General features: G+C 35.2%; 1 protein-coding gene across 2 annotated transcripts; it reads left to right on the top strand.

Annotated features, from left to right (window-relative positions):
* Positions 1-326: 326 nt before the first annotated feature.
* On the top strand, positions 327-24,741 carry LMOD3 (leiomodin 3). 2 transcript variants are annotated; one of them, XM_016119276.2, is made up of 4 exons: positions 327-425; positions 15,416-15,730; positions 17,858-19,273; positions 24,050-24,741. In XM_016119276.2, the coding sequence occupies exons 2-4, from the start codon at positions 15,440-15,442 to the stop codon at positions 24,074-24,076; spliced, it is 1,734 nt and encodes a 577-aa protein (XP_015974762.2). In that variant the 5' UTR covers positions 327-425; positions 15,416-15,439; the 3' UTR covers positions 24,077-24,741. The 2 variants fall into 2 exon arrangements, with proteins under 2 accessions (XP_015974762.2, XP_015974763.2); XM_016119277.2 differs by lacking the exon at positions 327-425 and adding an exon at positions 14,868-14,890.
* The last annotated feature ends 804 nt before the right edge of the window (positions 24,742-25,545 follow it).

The raw sequence follows: 25,545 nt of genomic DNA on the forward strand, positions 1-25,545 counted from the left end.
TTCTTCTTCAGTTGTCTTAATATTTGTTTTAAATATTTAGGTGCTCCAATGTTGATTCATATATATTTACAATTGTTATATCCTTTTGATGAATTAACACCTTTATCATTATATAATGACATTCTTTGTCTCTTGTGACTAAGTTTGACTGCTGGCAGACTGTAGTTATGAGGGGGCTGGAACTAAGAATAGGGATATTTTAGGACTTCTGGTGGCACAAATAGAAATGTCTCCAGCTGAGTCCCTGTGCCAGCAGGCCTGCTCATAAACTGTGGCTGAGATGGGCTGGAGCCCAGTTTCAGAGTCTTTCAGAATCTACAGTCTAATGAAGTTTGTCAGAGTTGCCTCCAGAGGTGCTCAGACTGCAGCTAAGAAAGAATGGAGCCAGTTCATGATCTGCTTCAGGGTTCACATCTGGGACTGAGGTCTGTATGCCTATTACCCGATATATGAATGGGCCATACCCCTCCTGGGTCCCTCGGCATATGACTTTGGTGACAGAACAAAAGCCAAATGGGGTTGAAGCTAGGTTCTCAGGGGTATAAAGTTTTCTGCATCTATAGTTGAGACCGTGGTCTACCTTCTGAAAACAGCTCTTCTCAGTCTTGGACTGCTTGGAGCTTTCAAAATCTCCTACCTCCATCCTAAAGCTTCCACAAAGACACTTTTTTTTTTTTCATGGAGGGATGTCATGTTCTTGTTGTTGAAGGGAGATACAAATGAGGGATATCTTATTTGACCATCTTGCTCAATAGTTTTAATTAGGGTTTGGATATAGCGTTCATCTCAGACACCAACTTGATTGATAGTGGCTGACTAGTATGGTGCTCTGTGAAAAATTCTGAGGTTGCTCCTGGGCTTAGAGAGAATGCCATGGTCAATTAGCAATATCTGCCATGGACATGACATAGAGGAGTGGCAATACAAGTGCCATATATTTGTCACCCCTGATCTGTAATGTAATCCTGAGCCAGTGGTAGCAGTTGTAATTTTCTGCTGGGTCATGGCCTGACATGGCCTTGGCAGGCTATTCAGAAGCCTTGGTAGCAACTGGGCAGTTTCACTGTTTTCTTATCTTGCTTGATGTATAAGGACTAATTTTTCACTAATTAAAATTGTATTTAAATTTAAAAAACTAATTAGTAAACATACACACATATTTGAGTGCTCAAGGGGTGTTTAAGCTTTCAAAATATATTCTGATGCCAAGAAAAATGGACAGTCTATTAGGATGAATGCAAGAAATAAAGTTACTTTAGATTGAAACATGTTAGTTAATACCTTAATTTTATTTTTTCATGGAAATTTGGAATGTTATTTCTCTTCGTTTTAGAAATACACATTTTTGAAAGAAAGGGGGAGATTATGTTAATAGAAATTAAACATGCCACAACATATAAAACACTTCAAAAATTATTTTAGTAAAATTCACAGCAGAATAATTTCTCCTCCAAAATTAGTCCCTACATTAACTGGTAAACATTCGAATACCGTGCTCCCATAGCCTTGCCTCTTTCCCAGAGCCTTGCACTTTTATTCCTCTAGTTGCTGGGTGATTGTTATTGTAAAGGCACCATCTGACCCTCTATAATCCCCAGATTGCATTTCAGTGGATTGCAGTTGGACAGAGACAGATAAATATTTTTTTCAGTTTTAGAAGTGTCTATCATACGTACAAGTGTTTTTTTTTTTTAAGTGATGCTAGTTTGTGTTACATTGAAACATTTGCTGAGAAAAGTCGAGGAATGTCTAGCTACCAAAGAGGATAAGCATTTTGTGAGTTTATCCGGAGAAAAAAATCGAAGCCAATAGTGTAAATTTTGTTTTGAAACATTTAGCATATGACACTTTCATTAATTTAAAAATAGAACCCAGGAAATATGTGAAGTATGTAAAGAATGATGTCGGTCACAGGATTAAAGAGACGACCTAACTGTGACTAAAAAAAAATGGTGGTGGTGGGGTGACCACAAATTAATCTCCGGTTCTAATTCCTCCAACAGTTTTGTAGTTGTTCCTCCTTCTGGGTGGCTTAAATTTCTGAACTCCTAGAAGAAAACATGTGTTTTCAAATATGAAATTCTGAAGATAGTAAAAACCATAATGTTGAAAAGTGTCCATGGCCCATTGAAATGGTTTACTAAAAAATGTAATATGAACCAGTGAAGCCAAAAAGCCCTGAAATAATCCTGCAGATTGGCTGTGCCTTAAAACCTGGAGAAACAATGACTCTGACTTGCTCCTAGTCAGCTATGTCATTTTCTCACCTCTAACAGCACAATTTTATCTATAATAATAGGAGCTCACTAGGTGAATTGATCCTGACTTGCAATTACAACTTGAAGACCAGCTACAGTATGGTTAGCTATTTTGTACTACTATTGGTTATTTTTGGTTTAAGTTGTTTTAAAAGTTGTCAACCTCCAACAGCCTCACTATGTAAACTGACACTCTGGTTGCTCGCCAGGCTGCATACAATTGCAAGGTGATGATATCTGTGCTCGGCTGGAGTAGGAGGCAAAATCCCCTTGTGTAAACTCTGTTGCACAGTAGAGGCTCAGTAGAATCAGATCAGTGAAGATCTGATTCTAAATGTCAGGGCTAAGGAGGGGACACATGACTTATGGCTTTCTTTGTGTTCCTATTGACCTTATAAATTTATCAAATAATTTTGGTAAGTACTTTTGATAAGTACCATACATATCTTCTTTCTCTCCCCAGCCATCTAAGTGGCTCATTCATTCACTCAACCAAAATACTAGATAACTTTTTGTGTGCACTGAATCATGTGAAGACGTGAAGAACAAATATTCTCCTTGTCCTTGCAAAGCTTTCCGATGCTTGAGACACTGGCAAATCTTTTGTTATAAAGAATGCAAGGAATACTGAATAAACTTTAGATCATTTTAGTAATAGTTATCTTTTAGATATTAGAATGTTATCTCTTCTCTCTTTTACACAGTGAAGGGGAAAAAATATGTTAATTGAAAATGTTTCTATTTGGAGAACTAACTACTAGCATATCCTGTCTAGCTGTGTGTCCAGCCCTTATTCATAATCAACTGAAGTCAGGCCGCAGGTAGCAGATACTAGCATTGACGGCAGGCTAATAATTCATCTCAAATACAAAGAGGAGCACACACATGTGCACACACAAAAATTATCAAACACGAAAAAATGAACATCATGAGAGGAAGACAGCAAGATCATGAAATGGAAGAACTAATGCACAACGAAATAGAATTAATAAGAGAGAAGCTCACATCCATGAAATAGTAGTGTGATACCTGTTCTGATAGACATAGCACAGATGTTTAATGTTCCAAAGAGGAAGCATCCTACACACACAAGGGAAGAATAGATAAGGGTTCTTGGAGGAGGTTTAAGCCGTTTTTGAAACTTGAAGGGAGGTCAGCTAGGAAAATAGGATACAGCTGACATTCCAACTTAAATATGTAAACAAGGGAAGGTAAGACAGAATTTGATAGGAAATACAAAGAGGTCAGGATTTCTAATGCTGAAATGGTCTACATTTATAATCATAACTTGCCTATATATATATATATATATATATATATATATATATATATATATATATATATATCACTTTGTAATTTTCTAAATGCTTTCACAGACATTCTCAGTTAGTTCCAACAACTTGTCAGATAGACATATTTGATAACATTTCACAGATGAGGAAACTTCACTTAGAGAGGGTAAGGGATTTGTCCACAAGAAAGAGATTATAAGAGACAAGATCCAGCTTTCTAATACCCAACTAAGTGGTTTTTCTACTACTTTACCGCTGTCTCCACTTTGCATTAACTGGCATAATACAAAGTGCCCTGTATTATACTAGCTAAGGGAGTAGCAAACAGAAGAAAACAAAGTGGAGAAAGCAACTCCTGGGACTCTCTAAAGAAAATGGGGTTTTATCAATGAACCTGGAGTTGTCACCTAGGTTCTGGAAAACCTATTAGAATTAAAAGTGCAATGCAGGAAGTTTGAAAATTTTTAAATTAATATAGCAAAATTTTGCCAATTTGAACTTGATTTTGCAGGCAGCTTAATGATAAAGAAAATATTAGGGATTAATGTCTTAATTTTTATGCTACAGTTTACTTGTGCGTTAATTTAATACTTATTAACTAGTAATGTGTCCAATAATATGATATGCTAGGATTTTCTTTCTATAAAGAATCAATGATGTGATTATAAACTTAGCACACATGTAGGAGATATCTGTTGTATGTTTGCCAATCCAGTAACTATTCCTTCTTTTCCTGATAACAGCACCCCAATAATTCTCAGGCACCATCCTCTTCCCCACTGGATAGGAATGTTTGTGGAGTGCCCAGTCAAGGTGTCCCACCCTTCCCAGGTCATCCAAGCTAAGATAATCAGATGCCATTCTTTGAAATTTGAATCTTAAACTGAGAAATTTGAAGACTGAAATGGTAGGGATTTATTTGTCTCTATAAAGCCTGTGGGAGGCAACTCCCTTATTTCTTGCTAACTAGACTCCTGTTCTACCAACAAAATTCATTCAGAAACAATCCACTTTTCACTATTGCCATTATGAGCTCTCTTGCTCACACTGACATCTTTTTCCTCTGGGTTTCCACAGTAACTTAAATGTCTCCCTGCTTCCACTTTTACCCTCATGGATTTTATTCTTCTCATGTACTCAGAGGGATCTTTTTGAGAGGCAAATAATTTTATTTCCTTGCAATTTTTGTTTTGCAGTGGCTTCCAGTTGCATTTAGATTTATAATAAAATATGAACTCCTTACCATCTACACATTTTCTGACCCCTGCCTACCTCCCCAGATCTGTTTCCTATCACTCTCACTTCCATCCACACTGGAAAGAGGGGAGGTAGGAGAGAAGGAGAAAAATAGTCATCTTCGGAAACTATAAATTACTTCAGCAATCAATTAACCCTCAATAAATAAAAATGTAATACCATTCATTCACCTCATCAGTTTCAAGCCCCTCGTTATCTCTTTTAGGCATTGAGGATAAGAAAGCAAATGAGACAGATACAGTTCCTGATCTTACTCCACTTGTTATTCTATTAGAGAATAGTCAAATTGAGAGTATTTAACAAAATCTACCATAGGCTAAAGGCAGCTCTCAGAGATTGCAGAGATGCTTTGGCGAATGGAAGAACCATTTGGATAAGTGCACATTCTACCAAAAAGACTGCGGAAGGGAACGGGCTTATTTGGGTTTGTAAATTCTAGTGTATTCATTTTTAAAAACTATGTTTTACAGCCACTTGTCATATTTCACACACAGGTATAGGTAATAGTGTTTTTATATTTGTAGGAAGAAATTGTTCATGGAGAAATATTACTCCTTTCAAATTACAGAACACATTTTAAGTCATAAATGCTAACTAACATTTGAAAGACCAATTTAATTTCTCAGATGACAATAGTCTCATCTTTAGAGAAAGTAATCGAGGAAAGTATTAAGACCACATCATGAGTCTAGGGGTAAATATGATTAATTACATGATCTAACTATTGGGTTTTCCCCAGCATAGACAGCCACAGGTATCTGCAAAGTGAGATTTGCAAAGTCTCACATATTCAAAAAGATAGGAATGATCTTAAAAAGTTACAGCATTAAAAAACACACACCACATGTTAAAAGTATTTATCTTTTAACTGATGATTTCTTATCTATAGTTTCTATTTTTCTCTAATAAACATGTATTATTTATATAATTAAAATCAAGTCTTTTTAAATAGGGAAAAAATTAATTTCTTTCCAACAACCATCTTTTTTCAGCCGTTTCTTTGGAAAGGCACCAAAAAGAAGGCTTATTCATACCTCGGTAAGATTTGATAAAATTCTTGAGACACTGAATGTGGTTTCAGGTTATGCTTCTAAAGTTTCTTGAAGCTCTGGCCTTTTCTCCAATGTCCTAATGCTTCTTAAGTAACAGAATTTTGTTATCTAAATTTCTCCTTGCATTTCAATCAACTCAAGTGCCCTTTTTCTTGTATCCTCGGGTATCGGTGCCACCAATGTTGTGGTTCTTTTTTCTACTTGTGAATGCCCTATGTTTTTTCTACCTTCGCTTTTTGTTTAAAGTTTTATTTATGTATTGAGGTTAAATGTGCATTGAGTGAAATGCCTGGACCTTAGGTATATAAATAGATGAGTTGTAACAAATGTATTTACCTGCATAACCAATGCTCCAATCAAGATATAGCTATCACCCCAGAAAGTTTCCCAGTGCCAACTTTCCAGTGGGCCCCCACCCTCTATAAGTAAGTGCTCTTTTGATTTCTATCTCCATAGTTTCACTTTGCCTGTTCTTGATCTTCACATAAATAGAACCTTACTGCATGTATTCTTTTGTGTCTGGCTTCTTTGATTCAACCTAAAGTTCTTGAAATTCAATCATGTTGCTGTGTATATCAATAGTTCATTTCTGTTGTTTCATAGTCTTCGCTTGTATGCCTATACTTTACCCCATTGGAGGACTTCATATCATCAAATTTTTTAAAATGCCTTTTTATTTTGCAAATTAGTTCGGAGAATAAAATCTTATAATAAATACTAGTGGGAACATATTTTTCATCTAATTATTTGCTTCTAATAGTTTTATTCGACATTTTTTCAAGTATTTTTTAAATTGTAAAAAGCATATAGCATAAACATCATTTTAGAAAACACACCATTTTAGAGTGTACAAGTCAGTAAAGTATATTAACATTGTTGTGCACCAGCTCTCCAGAACTTTTTCTTCTTGCAAAACTGGAACTATATACCCAACAAACAACTCATCATTTCTCCCTCTCCCTCCCTTCTGGCAACCATCATTCTACTTTCTGACTCTGAATTTGATGACCACAGGTACTTCATAGAAATGGAATCATACAGGATTTGTTTTTTTATGACTGGCTTATTTCACTTCACATAATGTCCTTAAGTTTCATCCAAGTTGTAGCATGTGACAAGATTTCCTTCTTTTCTAAGCTGAATAATATTCCATTGGATGTGTATACCACAATTTACTTTTCCATTTATCTGCCGATGGACACTTGCGTTGCTTCCACCTGTTGGCTATTATGAATAACGTCAGCATGAACATGGATGTGCAAATATCTCTTTGAGATCTTCTTTTCAATTATTTTGGATATAAATCTGGAAGTAGGATTGCTAGATCATATGGTAGTTCTAGTTTTAATGGTCTGAGAAACTGACATCCTTTTTTTCATAGTGACTGTACCTTTTTATATTCCCACCAACAGTGCTTCAAATACTATCTGGAGGCATCAAATATTGTAGTTAAAATTCTTTCACCCCTTTCTTTCCCTGCCCAGAGAGAGCCACTATCCTGAATTTGGTACTTCTCTTGCCTACACGTTTTTATATTATTCTGTTGACTTTTTGCATCCATAACTACAGATAAGATGTCTACTGTCACTGATTTGTTTTTGTTATTGTGTGTACAATGTCTTTTCTCTCTGGTAGCGTCCTTGAAGCACTGCAGTTTTACTACAAGTTGTCTAAGAATGGCCAGGTGCAGATGTTTTAAAATTACAGATAGTTTTAAATCTTGTTCAATTTATTTTGCTCAGTATTCAGAGAACACTTTCACTCTAGGGACCTAGGTCTTTCTTCAATTCTGGAAAATTAGCAATAATTTTTCTTCAAATATTGCTTCTTCATCATTCTCTTCACTCTCTTATTCTGGACTTTCTACTGAACAAGTGTGGGAGCCTTAGAATCATTATCTATACCTCAAGTGCTCTTTCATCCTTCCTAGGCTCCCCACTACATCCTGAGCATCACAGCTCTATGTTCTAATTCAAAACCGTACTTTATATCCAGCTAGAGTTTATTCCATTTCTTGCATGGCTTATTTCTATATTATATGTTTCCAAGCATTTATATTTATTTTTTTATATTTTTCTATTTAATAATTTATAATTACTTCTTTTTAATTTTTTTATTTTTTAATCACAGTTGATATACAATATTATTAGTTTCAAGTTTGTACAACACATAATTACTTCTTAAGTAGAAGTTATACTTAATTTCTCTGAATGTCTTAAATATTATTATTTCAAAGTCTATCAAAATCTATAAATTAATCTGTAGTGAACGAATACTCAAAATACTGATTTTGCTGGTTATGTCATTCCCATGTACTTTGACTCCCTGACCCATTTACTTACTGACTTCTTAAAAACAATTGTCTTCATTCTTACTTTTTTACTTGAAGATAGTAAACAGAGGAAAATGCTGTCCTCTCCATGATAATGCTTCTACAGAATGGTTAACATTTTAATGATGTAAAATGATCCCTACCAAGATATTGCTTATACATTAATACACACTTAAAATATGGTTTAAAATTTTTCTGACTATAAAATTATATACACTTGTAAAATATTCAAATAACTTGGAAATGTTTAAAGAAGAAAGCAGTATTTATTTCATATTGATATAGATTCTATCAGTATTTTTTCTGTGGTTATATACAAAATAAATATATATGTATGGATTATATTTATATTTTAAAATTTTTAAACAAAATGTGCTGTTTAATAATAGGCATTTTAAACTTAATAAAATGTAGATGCAATTTCATAATAATATAGGTCTATATCAATTTTTAAAACAAATTTTGTGGTACTAGGTAGTAGAAATAGGTATAGTTTATTTGATTAATCCCTCTTTGTTGGGCATTTAGATTATTTCCAGGTCATTATAATAAGCAATGCTATGAACACATTTTTAAATATCTGAAGTTATGAGGATCTTTCAAAATAAAACATGCAACCTAAATATATTTCATTACCCTTGCTTTTTGTTATTGTGGTAAAATATATACAACATAAAATTTATCAGATTAATAACCATTTTTAAATGTACAGTACAGTGGCATTTAGTACATTCACATGGCTTGTACAATCGCCCTTTCATTTAGCTGGGGATTCACAGGTTGACTGAAATTTCTGTGCCAAAATATGTTGTTGACAACTCTCAAGAAATCTTAGGCTTGCTCTCAGTTTTTAAGTATTTTAGTATCTCTCTTTGAGAATGTAAACTTCTGTCAAAGTAATTGGAAAATGTCATACATGTGAAGATTAACACAGTTGTTCTAAAATCAACTTAAAAATTATCTGGAGTTATTTTCTATGTTTTAAAAAATAAGCAGCATTTATTTGTTTTTCTGAAAATAGAAAAAAATAGAATAAAAAAAATCAAATCAAATAAAAATCATTGGTAATCCCTCTACTCAGAGTTTTAATATTTTGGAGTATTTCCTTCCATTCTTTTTTTTCTATGTAAACACACAATATAGTTTGTTTATTTTATTTGACTTGCTTAGATTTACATTTCACAAAATCTGTTCTGAGGAGCATTAGTCTTATAATATGTCCTAATGCAAAAAGCTTTCTATGCTCATCAGTTCAGAAAAAAACTATTTTTTCATTTAGAAATTTACAATTCTCATGTTTGGTTGATATGTTCAACACTTTTTGGTTAAGAAATACCTCTAGCTTTCTTTAACCTAGCATTCTCCAGACACATTTTGATTCAAGAATCTTTTCGACAGTGTCTTAATACTCTCAGTAGATGTTTGAAGATGGTACACTGCTGTTGATGATTATATTATTTGCAATCTGCTAGTTTTTTCACCATTTTTTTATTTGCACCAACAAGCAGAGCTATTTTCTGTGTTGAATAATTCCAACCTTTTACGTATGTGAGATACCATTTCTACTGGACTGACAGGAAGTAGTAGAGCTGGGGTCCCCAACCTTTTTGGTACCAGAGACCAGTGCTCCTATGAGAATCTAATGCCTGATGATATGAGGTGGAGCTGAGGCAGTGCTAGGGAGTGGCTGCAAACACAGATGAAACTTCGCTTCCTCACCTGCTCCTCACCTCCTGCTGTGCCCCCTGGTTCCTAACATGCCACTGACCGGTACCAGTCCTCAGCCCCAGGTTTGGGGGACTCCTGATAAAGGACACTGATTAGGAGCCCACCTAAAGGTAATCAGTCTTTAGCTCAAATGCCTATGCCTCGGTTTTAATATCTATAAAAGAAGGTTAATAAAAGTATCCCTCTTTCAAGATTATTATGTGAAGAAATTGATATATCATATATAAAGCATTATCCCAGGCTTAGTGACATTAAGTATTTAAAAATGTTAGCATGCAGCTATAAAATTAATAGCAGTAGTAGTAGCAAATGACTATTATATTAACAGTAGTAAGAGTAGCTGCAGTAGTAGTAGTTGTAGCAATAACAGTAGCAGCAGAAGTAGTGGTGGTAGCGGTAATAGCAGTAATGATAATATCAGTAATATTTAATAACACTATTAGTGTAATAACATTCTTATACCCTTTAGAAATTATAAAATTAATTGACCTTTGAAATTAAATGGAAATCAAATCAATTAAATTTAAGAATTTTGAGATGACTTAGAAAACAATTAAGACAAAATAGTAAATACCCTCTTGTAATTCAAGGTGCTCTGACAGGCTGGATATTTTGGCTCCAAAGAAGTAGGTGCTTCATAAATTTGAGAGCCCATTCTGAGTCAATGCAGCCATGGGAAATTTGAAGAGCGAACTAGGCATTTCTCACTCACAAAATCCTCAACCAATTTGGAGTCAGTGACCAGAGTCTTGGTGATCCAAATAGAACTGCATAAGCAAACATGCCATAGACAGGACAGAACTGATTTATTTAGTAACGTTTGAGAAGCATTTGTAGAAATTGTGTCCGTTTACAGCTAGTGCTTGGGGCTGGAGACAGGGGTGACTTATCAACAGTTTTCCACCATCCTGAATAACAATGGGGTGGGAAAATAACTGGATCTAAGAAAGAAAATCTTCTGTTTAGCATCAGGACTTTTCATAAGTATATCCAAGCTTTACACGTTTCTTTTACATGCATTCTAAATGCTGTTTAAAAGAATAAAATTAAAAAGCCATTCGTTTTTTCAATTTCGAACAATATTAGTTAAGTATCAGGTACTTTCTAGACAAAAAAAAAAAAAAGAGTCACAATTAGTTCATTTGTGAAGGTATAATAATAACTAATGTTTAATAAGTGTTTACCATGGATTATATCATTTGGATTTTTCAAAAATCCTGTAAAGCAGGTACATTTACAGGATTTTGCAGATGAAGTAACTGAGTCCCAGAGGTTGTCTTGCTCAATATAGGGAAGGAAAAAATTTTGTTTCTTACTACTCTTCTAGGTTCTTCAGCTTGGCCCTGTAAATTGGACAGACTAAACATGGATTAACAAGAGAAAAGCATGAAAATTTACTTCATATAAGTTTTACATGACACTGGAGCCTTCATAAGGAAATGAAGACCCCAAGAAATGTTAAACTTGAGTGTTTTTCTACTAGGTTAGATGAAAAATAGAAAGTCATGGGAAAATATTGACAGGACAAAGGGTATGAGTGAGCAAGATCCTGAACTGGGGAAACTAGCAAGACCTGTTTGTTCAGATTCTTCTTGGAGTCCCCCTGTCTTCAGAGATAAGGATGCTCCTTCCCTCCTGGTATAGAGAGGGCACCTCTCACAGGAAGGTCTGATGAGCTGCTTCAGGGGATAAAGGGGAGGTCAGTGAGTCTTACCTGAACCTTCTGTTTCTCGAATTCCTGACCTGCCATTTCTCATAGTCCTTCAGCTTAAGATATTTAATATGCCAATGTACCATATTCTCTGGTAGTGTTCTAAACTTCATCAAATGTAAAGTTTCTTAAGCTTTCTAAGCCTGATCAGTAAAATCAGTGGGTTGCAATAGCTCTGATTTTCACACTTCTTTACACAGCAAAATCATTGGAGACCTTTAAAAATACACAGATTCCTGAGAGTTCAATACAGTAGCTTCTGGGTGGGGGCCAAGGCGTTCATGCACTTATCCTCCGCCAGACATTTAGATCTGTGATGCCCTATCTGGCCATAAAATTTAATCAATTATCCTCCAGCTAGCTCCTTTTTTTGGTATCATAGCTGGCTTCTGGTGTGAGAAGCTGCTGAGGTGGCTGCAACAGAAAATCATTAAGGGGAAGCACAACTAAATCATCTGTGTGTCAAATGAGGCTAATTATACCAGCAAAATCCTTCCTGTCAGCATATGAATAAAATGCACAATGGAAGCAGCTGGGAGAGATATGCCCACTTCATAAACTGATTCAGCAAAATGAAAGTTAGCTGAAGAAGCACCTCTTACATATATTCCTAAATCTGCCTGATCATCAAACACATCTGGACTCATTAAAGCAATTGGAATTCATCAGAATATACTTTAAATCTGAAAGCTCACAAACAACAAGTCAGACCATTTTCTGGGGAGAGCTTTATATTTACATGCAGATGGTGGTTTTCTATTTTCTTTATAAATAATTTCAACTAAAAATCTCACAGTTGCTCTCTATAAAAACAACAAGATTTTTTAAGACCTTTTGTTTATTGCCATTAATATAATGGTTTCTATTGTGGAAGTGGTTTATAAAATGTGTTTTGTAATTGCCTTTGTTTTTAGATTTTTCTGTGGTTATCCATGAAATATGAGAAGAGTAATATTTAGCATTTATCGAGGGCTTACTCCATGCCATGCACCATCCTATTTAATATATATATTATGTATATATAAAACATCATGTAGTTCTATCAATAATTGCATATGGTAAATATTCTCAGATCCCTTTTATACGATGAGGAAACTAGGATAACTAAGTTGCCAGATATCACTAAGGAGTAGAGCTGAGACTTGAATCCAGCAGACTGATTCCAGATCTTCCTCTTTTATATTTAGATCAGCTTTTCCCAAAGTATGAATCTTGGGAAGTTAATTGTATTGAATATTAGTAAGCAATTTTTGAAAGAAAGAGAAGTATGAATTAACTAAGGTTGGGGCCTATTGGGCTAAACAAATGGGTTTCTTTTCTGTATGATTTTTCGCAGTATCTAAAAGGTCATAAACTTTACAAATCTCTAAGAGATGAATGTAGAATATAACTTTTCCCAATCCTCCTTAAAGACAAAACTTTTTGGTCGTCTTTTTACACCACCATACTGTAAACTAAGTCTATGAAATAAGCACCTGCAAATCATCGGTCAACAAAGTAGTTTACAAACCTCCCTGCCCACTGAGGCTGAGCTTTTACTTCTGTTACAAGGACACAAGGAAAACCCGACAGGTGTTAAATGGTAATTTGCCACCATGTACCTGTGCTGTTTACTTTAAAAAGGATTATTTAGGTAAAATTTTAAATATTTTTCTGGGGAATAATTTAACCATGAAGAACCTTGGAAAGTTCAAGATAAACCCCTGGGGTAGGAAGAAAATATTAGAACATCCATTTAAAACTTGTCACACTTGATTTTTTTCACATATGCTTTGATGTGTGTGAGTGCATGTGTGTTGTGTGTGTGTGTGTAAAACAAAACATGTCAAAATTATCAATTTTATTTACAAATATTAATATAAGTATAACACTTAAGAAAATGTTAGCTTATATAATAAATATATGCTATAAATATTCATAAAATATGTATAATTTTGAAATAATAATATGTATATAATTTGCAAATAAATTTGCAAATAATTTGCAAATACACATAATATTGAGGGGATTGCTTAGCCATACAGATTAAAAGCCTTTAATTGTTCTAATTCTTTGACCCAGCAATTTTACTTCTTAGATCAAATTTGTTTTAAGGAAATAAGCTTGCATGCGTACAAATATTGAGCTATAGGGATGTTTGTTGAAGAACTGTTTTGTGCTTGTGAGAATTGAAAGCAGTCCAAATATCCAACAATCAGAGACTAGTTAAATAAATTATGGTACATTTATATAAAGAATCCTACCAGGGAGCTATTAAAAATTATGAAATAGTAAAATATACAATAGCCTAGAAAAAAAAACAAACCCTGATTTTGTAAGGAAAAAAAGAAAACATGTGACAAAAGATGATTGAGTTCATACGCCCAGAAGGATTGCAATCATGACCAAAATGTTGATACTAATAGCCCATTGTGAAATAAAAGGAATTTTTTTCTTTGTGTTTCCCTGTGTTATCCTAATATTTGTGCAATAATGTGTATTTTTTAGTAAGTATTATATTCTTAAAGTTCACATTTTGATAATTATAATTTGTACAGTAACAAAGTATTCTTCCCAGCCTTCTTTGGCAACCCGTTCCTCTCTCCAAAAGTATCCCATGTTATTGGCCTTATGTACCTTTCCAAGGATGAGTTATGTTGATAAGATTTGTTCATATACACATATTCTTTTTACCCTTTATCACACAAATAATAGCATACAGTACACTATTTTTTCTCTTTGCTGTATTAAATAATCTTGTACATCTGTCATTTTACTCATGGGAATATAGCTATAGAATAAAAACATGGATGAAAAATTCTAAAATTTTTTTTAAATTTTAAAAAGAGTAGGCTAAAAAATTCTAAAGGTAGAATGGTGAGGTCAAAGAAAATGTACATTTGTCATTTGGATAAATATTGCCATTTGAAAAATATTGCCATACTCCGAAGTTATGAAAAAAATTTTCTCATGCTTTCTTCTGGTACTTTAATTTTTATTTTTATTTATTTATTTTTTTTACATTTCAGTTTAGATCCATTTAAATTTATCCTGGCTTAATAGATACTTAATTAAAAAAAACAATTATTTAAAATATTAAACTCTCTACTCACAGTGGAAATTCAAGTGCTGGTTGTCCCCACCTGTTAGATCACAGGATCTAGATGCAAATAGGACATCTTGCAAAGGTTCAGCTTACACAGCAGATGAGAAACACAGCCAGACCTCTGCTCTGCTGTGTACAGGTTTATTTGCTTCCAGAGTCACATTGTAGTGAAGAGGTAAGTTCCTTGAAATGAATTTTTCACTTTAGTAGAACCCAAGCCATTGGTTGGATTTTCCTTCTGAAATATTGTAAGTTGCTTTAATCATTTAAGTAAATAGAAGTGGTCTCCCCTGTGTATTGGGGTATGTGTGTATAGGCTGCATGAAGTTGTGTATGACAATGTGAATGCATATAGGATTGGAATCCTTTTTTTTTTCTTTTTCCCCTGCAGTAATTCTGTAGACCTGTTAACTCACTGGCAAACCTAAGCAGCTGTACTAAAATGTCAGATGGATTTGCACAGCTGACTCAAGTTGCCAAAAAGAGAGCAGCATAGAAGATCCATAAACTGACTGTATCCAACCAAGCCCTGCTTAATATAGACACGGCATGGTTTTCACTGCAGTCACTTTGCTGCTCAGCACCACTGGGGTCGCTGGGGGAAAAGCTCTCAAAGAGGTATTCACCTGAGACACTCGTTAATTGGAGGAACTTCTTGAGAGTTATTTTAAATCATCTTTGATCATATCTCCTTTTCTAGTAAGAAAAAATACAGAAAAAAATCATGTCAGAGCACAGCAGGAATTCAGATCAAGAACTCTTTGGTGAAGAGCTTGATGAAGATAAAATCTTGGCCAACTTGTCCCCCGAAGAGCTGGAAGAACTGCAGTCGGAAATGGAAGTCATGGCCCCTGACCCCAAGCTTCCCGTGGGAATGATTCAGAAAGATCAAACCGACAAGCCACCAACAGGAAACTTCAACCATAAATCTCTTGTTGATTATATGTATTGGCAAAAGGCATCCAGACGCATGCTAGAAGACGAACGCGTTCCTGTCACCTTTGTGCCATCCGAGGTAATCAGGGATTTGTGTACAGCAGAGAAATGGCTGCCTGGAATGGCAGATGTCCATGTCGTAATGGTCATTTCTCAAGATTTCATGTCCTTAAAGATTAAATTGTAATATTTAATCCTACCCCAGATTGGAACTTTCTGAAATACTTACATGGTATTGCTGTGAAGGAAAAGTTGGTAATTTCTTATAAATGCCTCTTTTTTAAAAGCTGCTATTGGGTTTGCTGTGTAGAAAAGCCTGTATTCTATAGACATAATATTTAATGAACTAACTCATAACCCAGAAACAATTGTTCTTAACTCTTTTTTTTTTCTTTTTTGGTTCACATACCCCATTAAGAAACTGATGAAAGCTCTTTACCCTTCTGGCACATACACACACAATATTTCACATACAATTTCAAGGGTGTCACAGTTCCTGTGAGGTCCATCCACATATCCTAAAAGTAAACCATGTCAAAGAACATGAAACATCCAACATTCGCAGTGCATTAAATATCAGTTATGAATTTATAAATGAATAGCTGTTAAACTGTTTTAAAGATAGTTGTTCTTAAATGTTTTTGTATGAAAAGTAGAATTGCGATTAAATCTATAAACTCATATATTAGCATTCTTTTCTAATGTTCTACTTAAAAATAACTTAGAAAAAAAGACAGGGATTACCCCCAGGTAAAGTCTCTCTTAGTCGTCCCTGCTGATATAGATAGATCTTGTCACATTACTATCAGACTGGCTGTAATTAGGAAAGTTATAAATTGGTCTCACAGTTAGGAGAGTTTAAACCTGTACTGAACTCAAGAAAATAAATTAACAACTTTATCAGGTTAAAGTTAAAGGTAAAATTTTCATACATTTTACAATTGGAGGAAAAGCAAATTCTATATGAACAATTTCAGGAAAAGAAAATCGATTGGGTAGTTTTTGTACTTTTCCTACCCTTGGTATAATTTAAACAGCTTGATGGCTGGCTCCCCCTACTGGGGAAGATAAGAAATGCAGCAGTGAAGGTTTTAGGAAGTTAAGGTGTTGTCAACTGTCAATTACAACCTACAGTGTTATGAACAGAAAGATCAAGTTCTTATTCAAATAAATCTGTGTCTCAAACAGCTACACCAGCTTTTAAAATGACATCTCTGAGGTGTCATACTGTATAGGAAAGTGAATTAATTGAAGGACAGCTATCTAATAGACACTATTGATAAAAGGCTGACATTTTCCTTCCCAGACTAATCAATTGTTTCTATGTCTCTGCATAATCTTGTTCCCTTTTGTAGTTCGCTTTGCCTCCTAGATACCTTCCTCCAAAAGAAACTGGACTAGTGAACCTGTCCTTGCAGTAGCCAGGGTAGTTTTCACAGAGCTGAAAAGACAAATGAAGGTTTTTGGTTTATTCCAAAATATCAAACTGCTCTCATTTCCTCTACAATATATTGTTTTTAGGGAGATACATTATACAGATTAGCAAGCAAAGAGGAATGTAAATTTTGGTTATGGCTATACGGAAATTGAGTAACCCAGGGTTATTAAATGCAAAGATGCCTATTCAACTATATACAAAACAAAGACTTCAATGTATTGGTAGATAACTCCACAAGTTTTCAAAACAAATAATCATTAACTGCTTCTGGAACTCTGCGACATTTCTAAAAACAGTACAAGTTCCAAATACTACCGAGGTTTCATTTTAATATACTGGTTGAGGTAAACATAGCCCAAAAATGTATGTTTGTGTGTTTGTGTGTATCTATAAAAAATTATCTTTATTTTGGTTATATTTGTGTTTTAAACTTTGTCTAAGAAGAACTCAAACACTCTAGAATTATATATTGTAACAAGCGAATATCCTCCAAGTCTCTCCCTTCTCAGTTGTCCTAATGGTTACCTCTATTACGAAGAGAGAACTACTAATTTGCTAAACAGTAAAACAGACTTTTTTCTTATAAACTTTCATATATTGCATGTGTGTGTACATATGTACATACATATACATTCACACAAGTAGAGTACTATATATAGTTAATTTGCTTACTTTTTTTCTTAATAACAAATCTTCAATAGATATTGTTCTACTGCTTCGTGTTTCTTCACTGCCATGTATTCTAAACCTTGCAAACCTCTCTTTTAGGAAAACACTCAAGAGCAGCTTGAAGAAAGAGACAAAAGTAATAAAAAGGTATCCCAGTATTTAAAAGAAAAGCTCAATAATGAAATTACTGCAAATAAAAGAGAATCAAAGGGCAGCAACAATGTCCAAGAATCAGATAATGAGGATAATAATGAAGATGATGATGATGATGAAGATGATGAAGATGAAGAAGAAGATGATGATGATGATGATGATGATGATGAAGATGATGAAGGAGAAAATGAGAGTGAAGGGAGTGATGAAAAAACTAAAAGAGAAGACAAAGGTGAAGTAAAGGAGCAAGTCAGAAATGGCAAGAACAACTGCCAGCAGGTAACTAATAAAGCATTTGAAGAACAGAAAGACAGACAAGAAGCCCAAGAAAAAAGTGAGAAAAAAGTGTCAAAATTAGATCCTAAGAAGTTAGCTCTAGATACCAGTTTTTTGAAGGTAAGTGCAAGGCCTTCAGGAAACCAAACAGACCTAGATGGGAGCTTGAGACGAGTTAGACAAAATGACCCTGACATGAAGGAACTCAACCTAAACAACATTGAAAACATCCCCAAAGAAATGTTACTGGACTTTGTCAATGCAATGAAGAAAAACAAACACATCAGAACCTTCAGTTTAGCGAACGTAGGTGCGGATGAGAATACAGCGTTCGCCTTGGCTAACATGTTGCGTGAAAATAGGAGTATCACCACACTCAACATCGAGTCCAATTTCATCACAGGAAAAGGAATTGTGGCCATCATGAGGTGCCTCCAATTTAATGAGACACTAACCGAACTTCGGTTTCATAATCAAAGGCACATGCTGGGCCACCACGCTGAAATGGAAATATCCAGGCTTTTGAAGGCAAATAACACTCTCCTGAAGATGGGCTACCATTTTGAGCTTCCAGGTCCCAGAATGGTGGTAACTAATCTGCTCACCAGGAATCAGGATAAACAAAGGCAGAAAAGACAAGAAGAACAAAAACAGCAGCAACTCAAAGAGCAGAGAAGGTTAATAGCCATGTTGGAGAACGGGCTGGGGCTGCCACCAGGGATGTGGGAGATGTTGGGAGGACCAATGCCAGATTCCAGAATGCAGGAGTTCCTCCAACCTCTTCCTCATCCTCCTAATCCCCAAGCAGTCCCCTTCAGCCGACAAAATGAAGTGATGAAAAAGCCATCACAGCCTCCTCAGTATAGGACGGACCCTGACTCCTTCCGGGTGGTGAAGCTGAAGAGGATCCAGCGTAAATCTCGGATGCCGGAAGACAGAGAACCACCTGAAAAAACCAACCTCAAAGATGTGATCAAAACACTAAAACCAGTGCCGAGAAATAGGCCACCCCCGTTGGTGGAAATCACTCCCAGAGATCAGCTCTTGAATGACATTCGACACAGCAACGTCGCCTATCTTAAACCTGTAAGTAGAAGGAGGGAGAAATGGTGAACAACCACAATAAATGTTTACCAACTCTATTCCCTGTGCATTTTAACACCAGGAGATTTTCATTAATTGTGACTAGAGGAAGAACATTGGCATTACCAGTAAATCTAAGTTACTGATTATCACCAAGGACATACATCTGTACAACCTCTGTAACAATAATATCAACATCTAACAGTTACAAAGCACTTACTATAGGCCAGGTTCATTATATAAATTAACTCATATAATCATCATAATCCCATAAGGTAGATATAGTTATTCTCCTCATTTTATTAAAAGGAAACTGAGACTTAGGGAAGTTAAATAACATCTAGGAGATACAGGTAGGAAGTGCTAGAGATGACATTGAAATTCAGTTCTGAGTCCAGGGTCAAGTTTTTCCTCACCCTAAAGACACAGAGCTTACAATCAGAATTTGAGGAATTGCTATCGGAATAAGTAAGAACGAATCCAATTAGTCCAGTCATTTGCAGATAACTGAGTGTTTCTGAAATACTTAAAACCTATTGGTTTGTTTTTAGTAGATGAAGAGAGACTACCTGCAACTGCATTTATACTCTCTTCACTTTTCAGGCAGGCAGACAGGTGGTAAATCAGGCTAGTGTCGCCACAAATTAATGGAGTTTTTAGATATTTTACCATTTCAGTGACATTTACTATGATTCACTATTACTGTTGCCGATACATATAAATGTTTTATTCCTTGCAAGTTAAGTTACAGAAATAACTTTCTTTTGTTATTGCTATGATAGCATTTATGGAGGCTAAAAGGTATGTGGCCAAAGGCCACAGGTGGTGGCTAATTAACAATTTTAAAATCTAGTGTGTAATTTAGCTGAAGTTATATTGACAAAATAGTTAACATATTATTTCATCACAGAGTCACAATTTTTTCAAGATATTTTATACAAATTTCCATTAAGCTTTTTTTTTCTGCTTCAAGAGCTATCCATTGTAAAATAAGATAGTTGTTATTTATTCACACACACGTGTGTGTGTATGTAGTCCCTTATTCCCATCTTCTGGTAATGCAGAATTGACAACAATTCTAAATCAAAGATAATTTTCATCTGTGACCTAGGGAGACTCTGACTCTTGCTGCAGCAGGAGCCAGGGGGAGAAAGCTAGAGGTCACATGAGGAAAGTTCTTTGCTTGCCCTTGGGCACAACATCAAGACATTCTACACCTGCTCTTCTCCAGGCAGCCAGACCTCAGTAGGGGGTGAATGAGGGTGTTGTTTTGAGAGAAACTAGCTTTATCACTTCTCTAACCACTTATTGGTAAAGTATATCCAAGCTGCCTTCGTGGCTACATAGTCAGAAAATAACTAGTCTAAAAAGAATGAAGAGAACTCTTTTTAAAACCTGCATTAAAGGCTGCACGTGAATTCAGAGTAGAAGAGAGGAGGAAATTCAAATGATCATCTGTCCTAACTCCCTGCCTTCTATGGGATATTCTACTGAGCAAATCTGCTTTTCCTGGAGTCTGTTCCACTCCATCCGTTCACTTACTCGTTAATGCAACAAATATTTATGTAGTGTTCTCACGTGTCAGGCACCATCAGAGGGGGCAGCGACACAGCAGTGAATAAGACAGGAACAGTCTCAACATCATAGAACTTACAATGTAGGTTTTATAGTCTTCATAGTCAAGACACTACCTTTTACTCAACTGAGAACACATCAGCTTTGAGTTCAGGTCCTAAAGCAAAAGACATTAGAATAAATTCATGATGATAATTGCAAAATGCACCACCCTACTAAGTATTACAGTTTACATTTCAATCGGTTCTAAAATGTTATCAATTTTAAGTTGTGTTTTTTAATGTCCACTAATAAAAGATGTTTCAAATTACACTCTGAACTAATTTTTGGCTTGTCTCGCATATCAGTCTCTGCTTTGAAGTGCCTTTTATGTGTTCCAAAAGATTAGCAATATCTCCTGCTTTCAGTTGCCTGGCTTGGCCTGCAATAGGCATCTCTGCATGTATTTCAGAAACAAAATGTTACATAATTTAATCTACGTGATCCTGTAAAATGCTCTGTGAGAAAAATAAAAATGCATCATTCCACTGATGAAAATTCACTTCACTAATGTCAATTTTCTCCCCACTGCTGCATTTTTGTGCCTTGCTGCATACATAATAAATTTCTGCTTTAATGCCAAGTCATAGTGTAATCTTTTAAGACTTTAAAAACCTTTTTATTTTGAAGTCATTTTAGACTTACAGAGTTCAAAAACGGTTCAAAGAATTGTTACATATTCATCTCGTTTTGCCACATTTGCTTTATCATTCTTTAAAAGATATTTTACATGGCAACACAGCTACAGCATGAGTAGTAGCTCAGTACAGGCACAAACAGAAAGGCTGATGTATCTGCTTGCACATGTAGCCAAATATTATAAAACACCATTGATTGTAAGATGCTTTCTGATTTCAGGTCTGTTGAGATATCACTAAATGTATATCTTAGACTTGGTGAAATACTGTAAATGCCATCAATGATGATATCACAAAATCTCAGCAGAAAGAGATATTTTTGGCCAATCAAATGAGACACAACAATGCTCATTTGGAGAGGCGAAACTAAAGGTTTTCGGGTTTTCCCCTCTTGCATTGGAGGACAGAGATGCTCTCTGAACCCCTGGATTTTCAAGTATGAAGTTAGAATTAAAATACAACTTTGAAATCTTGTGGGTTTTTAACTGATATTTTTAACTAGACTGAATGTCAAAAACATACTTAAAAATTATTCTTAGAAAACTTAAAAAAGACCAGTTTTCCTTTCACATACTTAAAAATGTTATTTTCGTATTTTCTAGAGCATATCTCATTAAGTAGTCAGTTTGTCTTTTAAAATTGCATATTTTTCATTTTAAAATTTATTCTCTCCCCACACCATGCTTCTGGCCCAAGATCTCTGAAATGAAATATCTACCAAAGAATAAAGGAAAATCTATATACTTGGTTGGCTCAAATGCTACCTCCTTCTAGAAGTTGCTCTTCTATTCAGTTTAGAAGAGGTGTATTCTGAAAGCCAAGTGTGAAAACTAGTGGACTTTAGGCCAGATCTGAAAGCCTGTTTTGTTTGGCTTGAGTATTATGATATAAAATAAGAAATATCGCATTAAAAAATTCAGATGTCTTGAACCACTTGAAACATCAGATCTGGCCACACGGCTTGCATTTGCATATCACAAATCAGCTGGATCTGTGTATTGGCTTCTCCCTTGAGCTAGGTTATGCACTCTCCAGTTTTTCTCAGTCCCCACTATGTTGTACTGCCTGACACCTGGCCTCCTGCACTCTTTTCCATTATTTATTTGACTCCCGCGGAATGTTTTAGTTTTTGTTGCTCTTGTTTTTAGCTATGTTTTAAAAGTCTTTGTCTTGTATAACACACTGAATTTATTAGATAATGACTATGAGTTACTAATTTTGAATCAATATGCTAATAGTCCAAGGACATAAACTATGCACAGGCTTAGCCCTCAAGGCAATGTACGATTTCCTTTCACCTTTAAAAATGCTGTGGTCCATTCACTGCCTGTCATCCCAGGCAAGTATTCAGACTTTTCACTGAGATAAAAATCCCATCTGTAGCATCTGTTTAATTCTCTGAGGCCAACTGCATGTATATCATATGGAATCTTCTGTGCTAATCAAACAAGGTAACTTTTAACATTCACTCAATTTCACTTTGGGCTCACCTATGTCTATTTGTACTGCTTCCAGGCAGTTTCCTAAAGACACTGCTAAATTTCTCCTTTGAAAAAACTTCAGTATAATAATATGAACAGCCTTATTTAGCCAAAAGACTCCATGATGCGTGAGCAGTTATAACTATAAAATGTAAGATTGCAGACTCTTGAGCCTTCATCCTCATCTCTGGCCATTTCTTCTATATTTGAAGTGACCTATGGACTTCTTCAGCCTTCTGTGGAAGGTGGTATGTATATAATAGATGAGTCACCCTCCTAAGATATACCACTTGAACCCCTTTGAGAACTTGCCTTAAGTTATTCCTGTGAAGCAAAGCTACAAGTTCATCTGCAATTAGACTTTGTGATTTTTCTTTTTGCAACATTATTTTTTGTGAACATCAAAGAAGGAATGTGCTTCAAAGAGGAAAGACAGATTGTTAAAAGAGCATATATTTTATATTTTGTGGTGGCATTTTTTGATGATTAAGGCATGAGTACTGGTATCAGGCAGATCTAAGTTCAAATCCTGTTCTGCCACTTTCTAACTATGTGACCTTAAGCAAATTATTTATCCTATCTAAACCTCTACCCTCTTTACAAGGCTGTTGTAGGATGAAATCAGAAAATATTTTAAAAATAAGTGTTACACCAGTTACTAACTTGCATTATACTACTTAATCCTTAAAATAACCTTGCGATTTAGATATACTGTTGTCATTTTACACCTGAGGAAATGGATGCCTGACACCACACAACTGGCAAGTGCTAGTTGCAGGAGTTGAACCCAGGAGGCTCCAGCACTTGCCCTCTTGTTTCTAAGATATGCTTCACATGTGCTCAAAGCCCTTGGGTCGGTCCCTGGTATCAGAAACGCCCAGTAAATGGTAGTGGTGATGGTGGTTTTCTCATGATTTGGGAGCTCTCTGGCCAGAATGCCTGATCCATTCTGCATCCTTTGAGGCATGTAAATGTCATTTTTTGCTGTAAAGCTCTTGAATTTCCAGGATTAATTTTCTCCTTTTCTTCAAATGCTTAAATCACAGGTGCAACTGCCAAAAGAACTGGAATAAGGGGCAACAGAATAATCTAGAAGAACAAGGAATTGAAGTAACGACTCTTGGATTAGAGCTTGGAGACTACATCGGCAGCGTACTTCTGGATCCAGGTGGTGAACTGGGAACAATTCAAACATCTGATAGGAGTATTTTGTAAGAGGCAGAATGCTTGGCCAGAGACAAAGTAGAGACTGGACGGAGAAAGGAGATAAAATATTAATATTTAGGGTCAACAATTTCTACTTTCAATCAGTTTGAGTGACTTAAGTGAAATTTAGAGTCATGCTTCCAGCACAGAAGTTTTAAAAAAATTGTAAATGTTTGCTTTACTATTACTTTCTTCTGCTAAATAACAATAAATACTATAGAAATGTTAAAAATTTTTTCTACTTCCATCTTCTCTGCTTTAATTCACCACACAGTATCGTAAAAGGAGCACATCATGTTTTATTCCATGGAAATATGAAGGGTAAATTGAACTCAAGGCCCTTCTGTTGCTTTGAAAGGGAAGAATTGTTAATTATCTCTTAGAATCAGGAAATATTTGCAGTTTCCAACTCTGCTTGGCTTTCTTGCTTTGCCATTCCTCTGATGTTTGGGGGTATACTTCTGATGGGAGTATCTGTGGGAAGTGGAACGTATAAGCTGCAGAATGTGGAGGAAATGAAGTATTTTCAGAAAAAAATTATGGCAAAAACAACTCTGTGTGTATATAAAAACTTCCCTGTTTTCATACATATAGAGACAGTGGGAGATAGTATGCTACATTTGTAAAAATAAAATAAAATAAAATAAATTACAAATAATATAGTTATTGAGAAGCTTTTGGTTTCGGTAACTATATTGTTTGTTTTATAAGTTTAGTCTGCAACTCGAAATTGACCTTGTTGCTCTCCTCAAAAGTACTCTAAATAAAACTTGCTATGAAATTAAACTGAAATTCCTTATGCTATCATTCAAGGCCCTCCATTCCCTGGCCCCCAATTTATTAATCCAGTCTTATTTGCCACAAATCTTTTATACTTCTCTTCATGAAACATTCTCATGCACTTCCTTGTGCCTTTGCTCTCACGGAGGCTTCCATAGAATATTCTGAGAGACTTCTTTCTGTTCTACTCCCCATTTATGAAAGTCCTATTCTGTCTTCAAAGCCTAGGTCAGACCCCGATCCTCCATAAAAATCTTCCAGACAACTGCAATCTGTGTTCTTTCCTCCTTCCAAATTCCTAGAGCCCTTCATTATCCATTCTAGTCACTAGATACATAGAATCTGAAATTTTGTGTAAAATCCTAGAAATCAAGAAATCACACTTTCATGCTTTCTCTCTACTTTATCTGAGTAAATGATTGGCACCTGCCTTCTTTCTCCTTTTACATAATCATAGGTGGTACATAACAAGCCAAGCAGGCTAGGAGAGAATTAATGGGGACAAACTTAAAACAATATAGTTTTTGGAAGGATAAGCCATGGGAAAGAAATATAG

This window comes from Rousettus aegyptiacus, unplaced genomic scaffold (genome assembly GCF_014176215.1).
Source record: "Rousettus aegyptiacus isolate mRouAeg1 unplaced genomic scaffold, mRouAeg1.p scaffold_m13_p_4, whole genome shotgun sequence".
Taxonomy (NCBI): domain Eukaryota; kingdom Metazoa; phylum Chordata; class Mammalia; order Chiroptera; family Pteropodidae; genus Rousettus; species Rousettus aegyptiacus.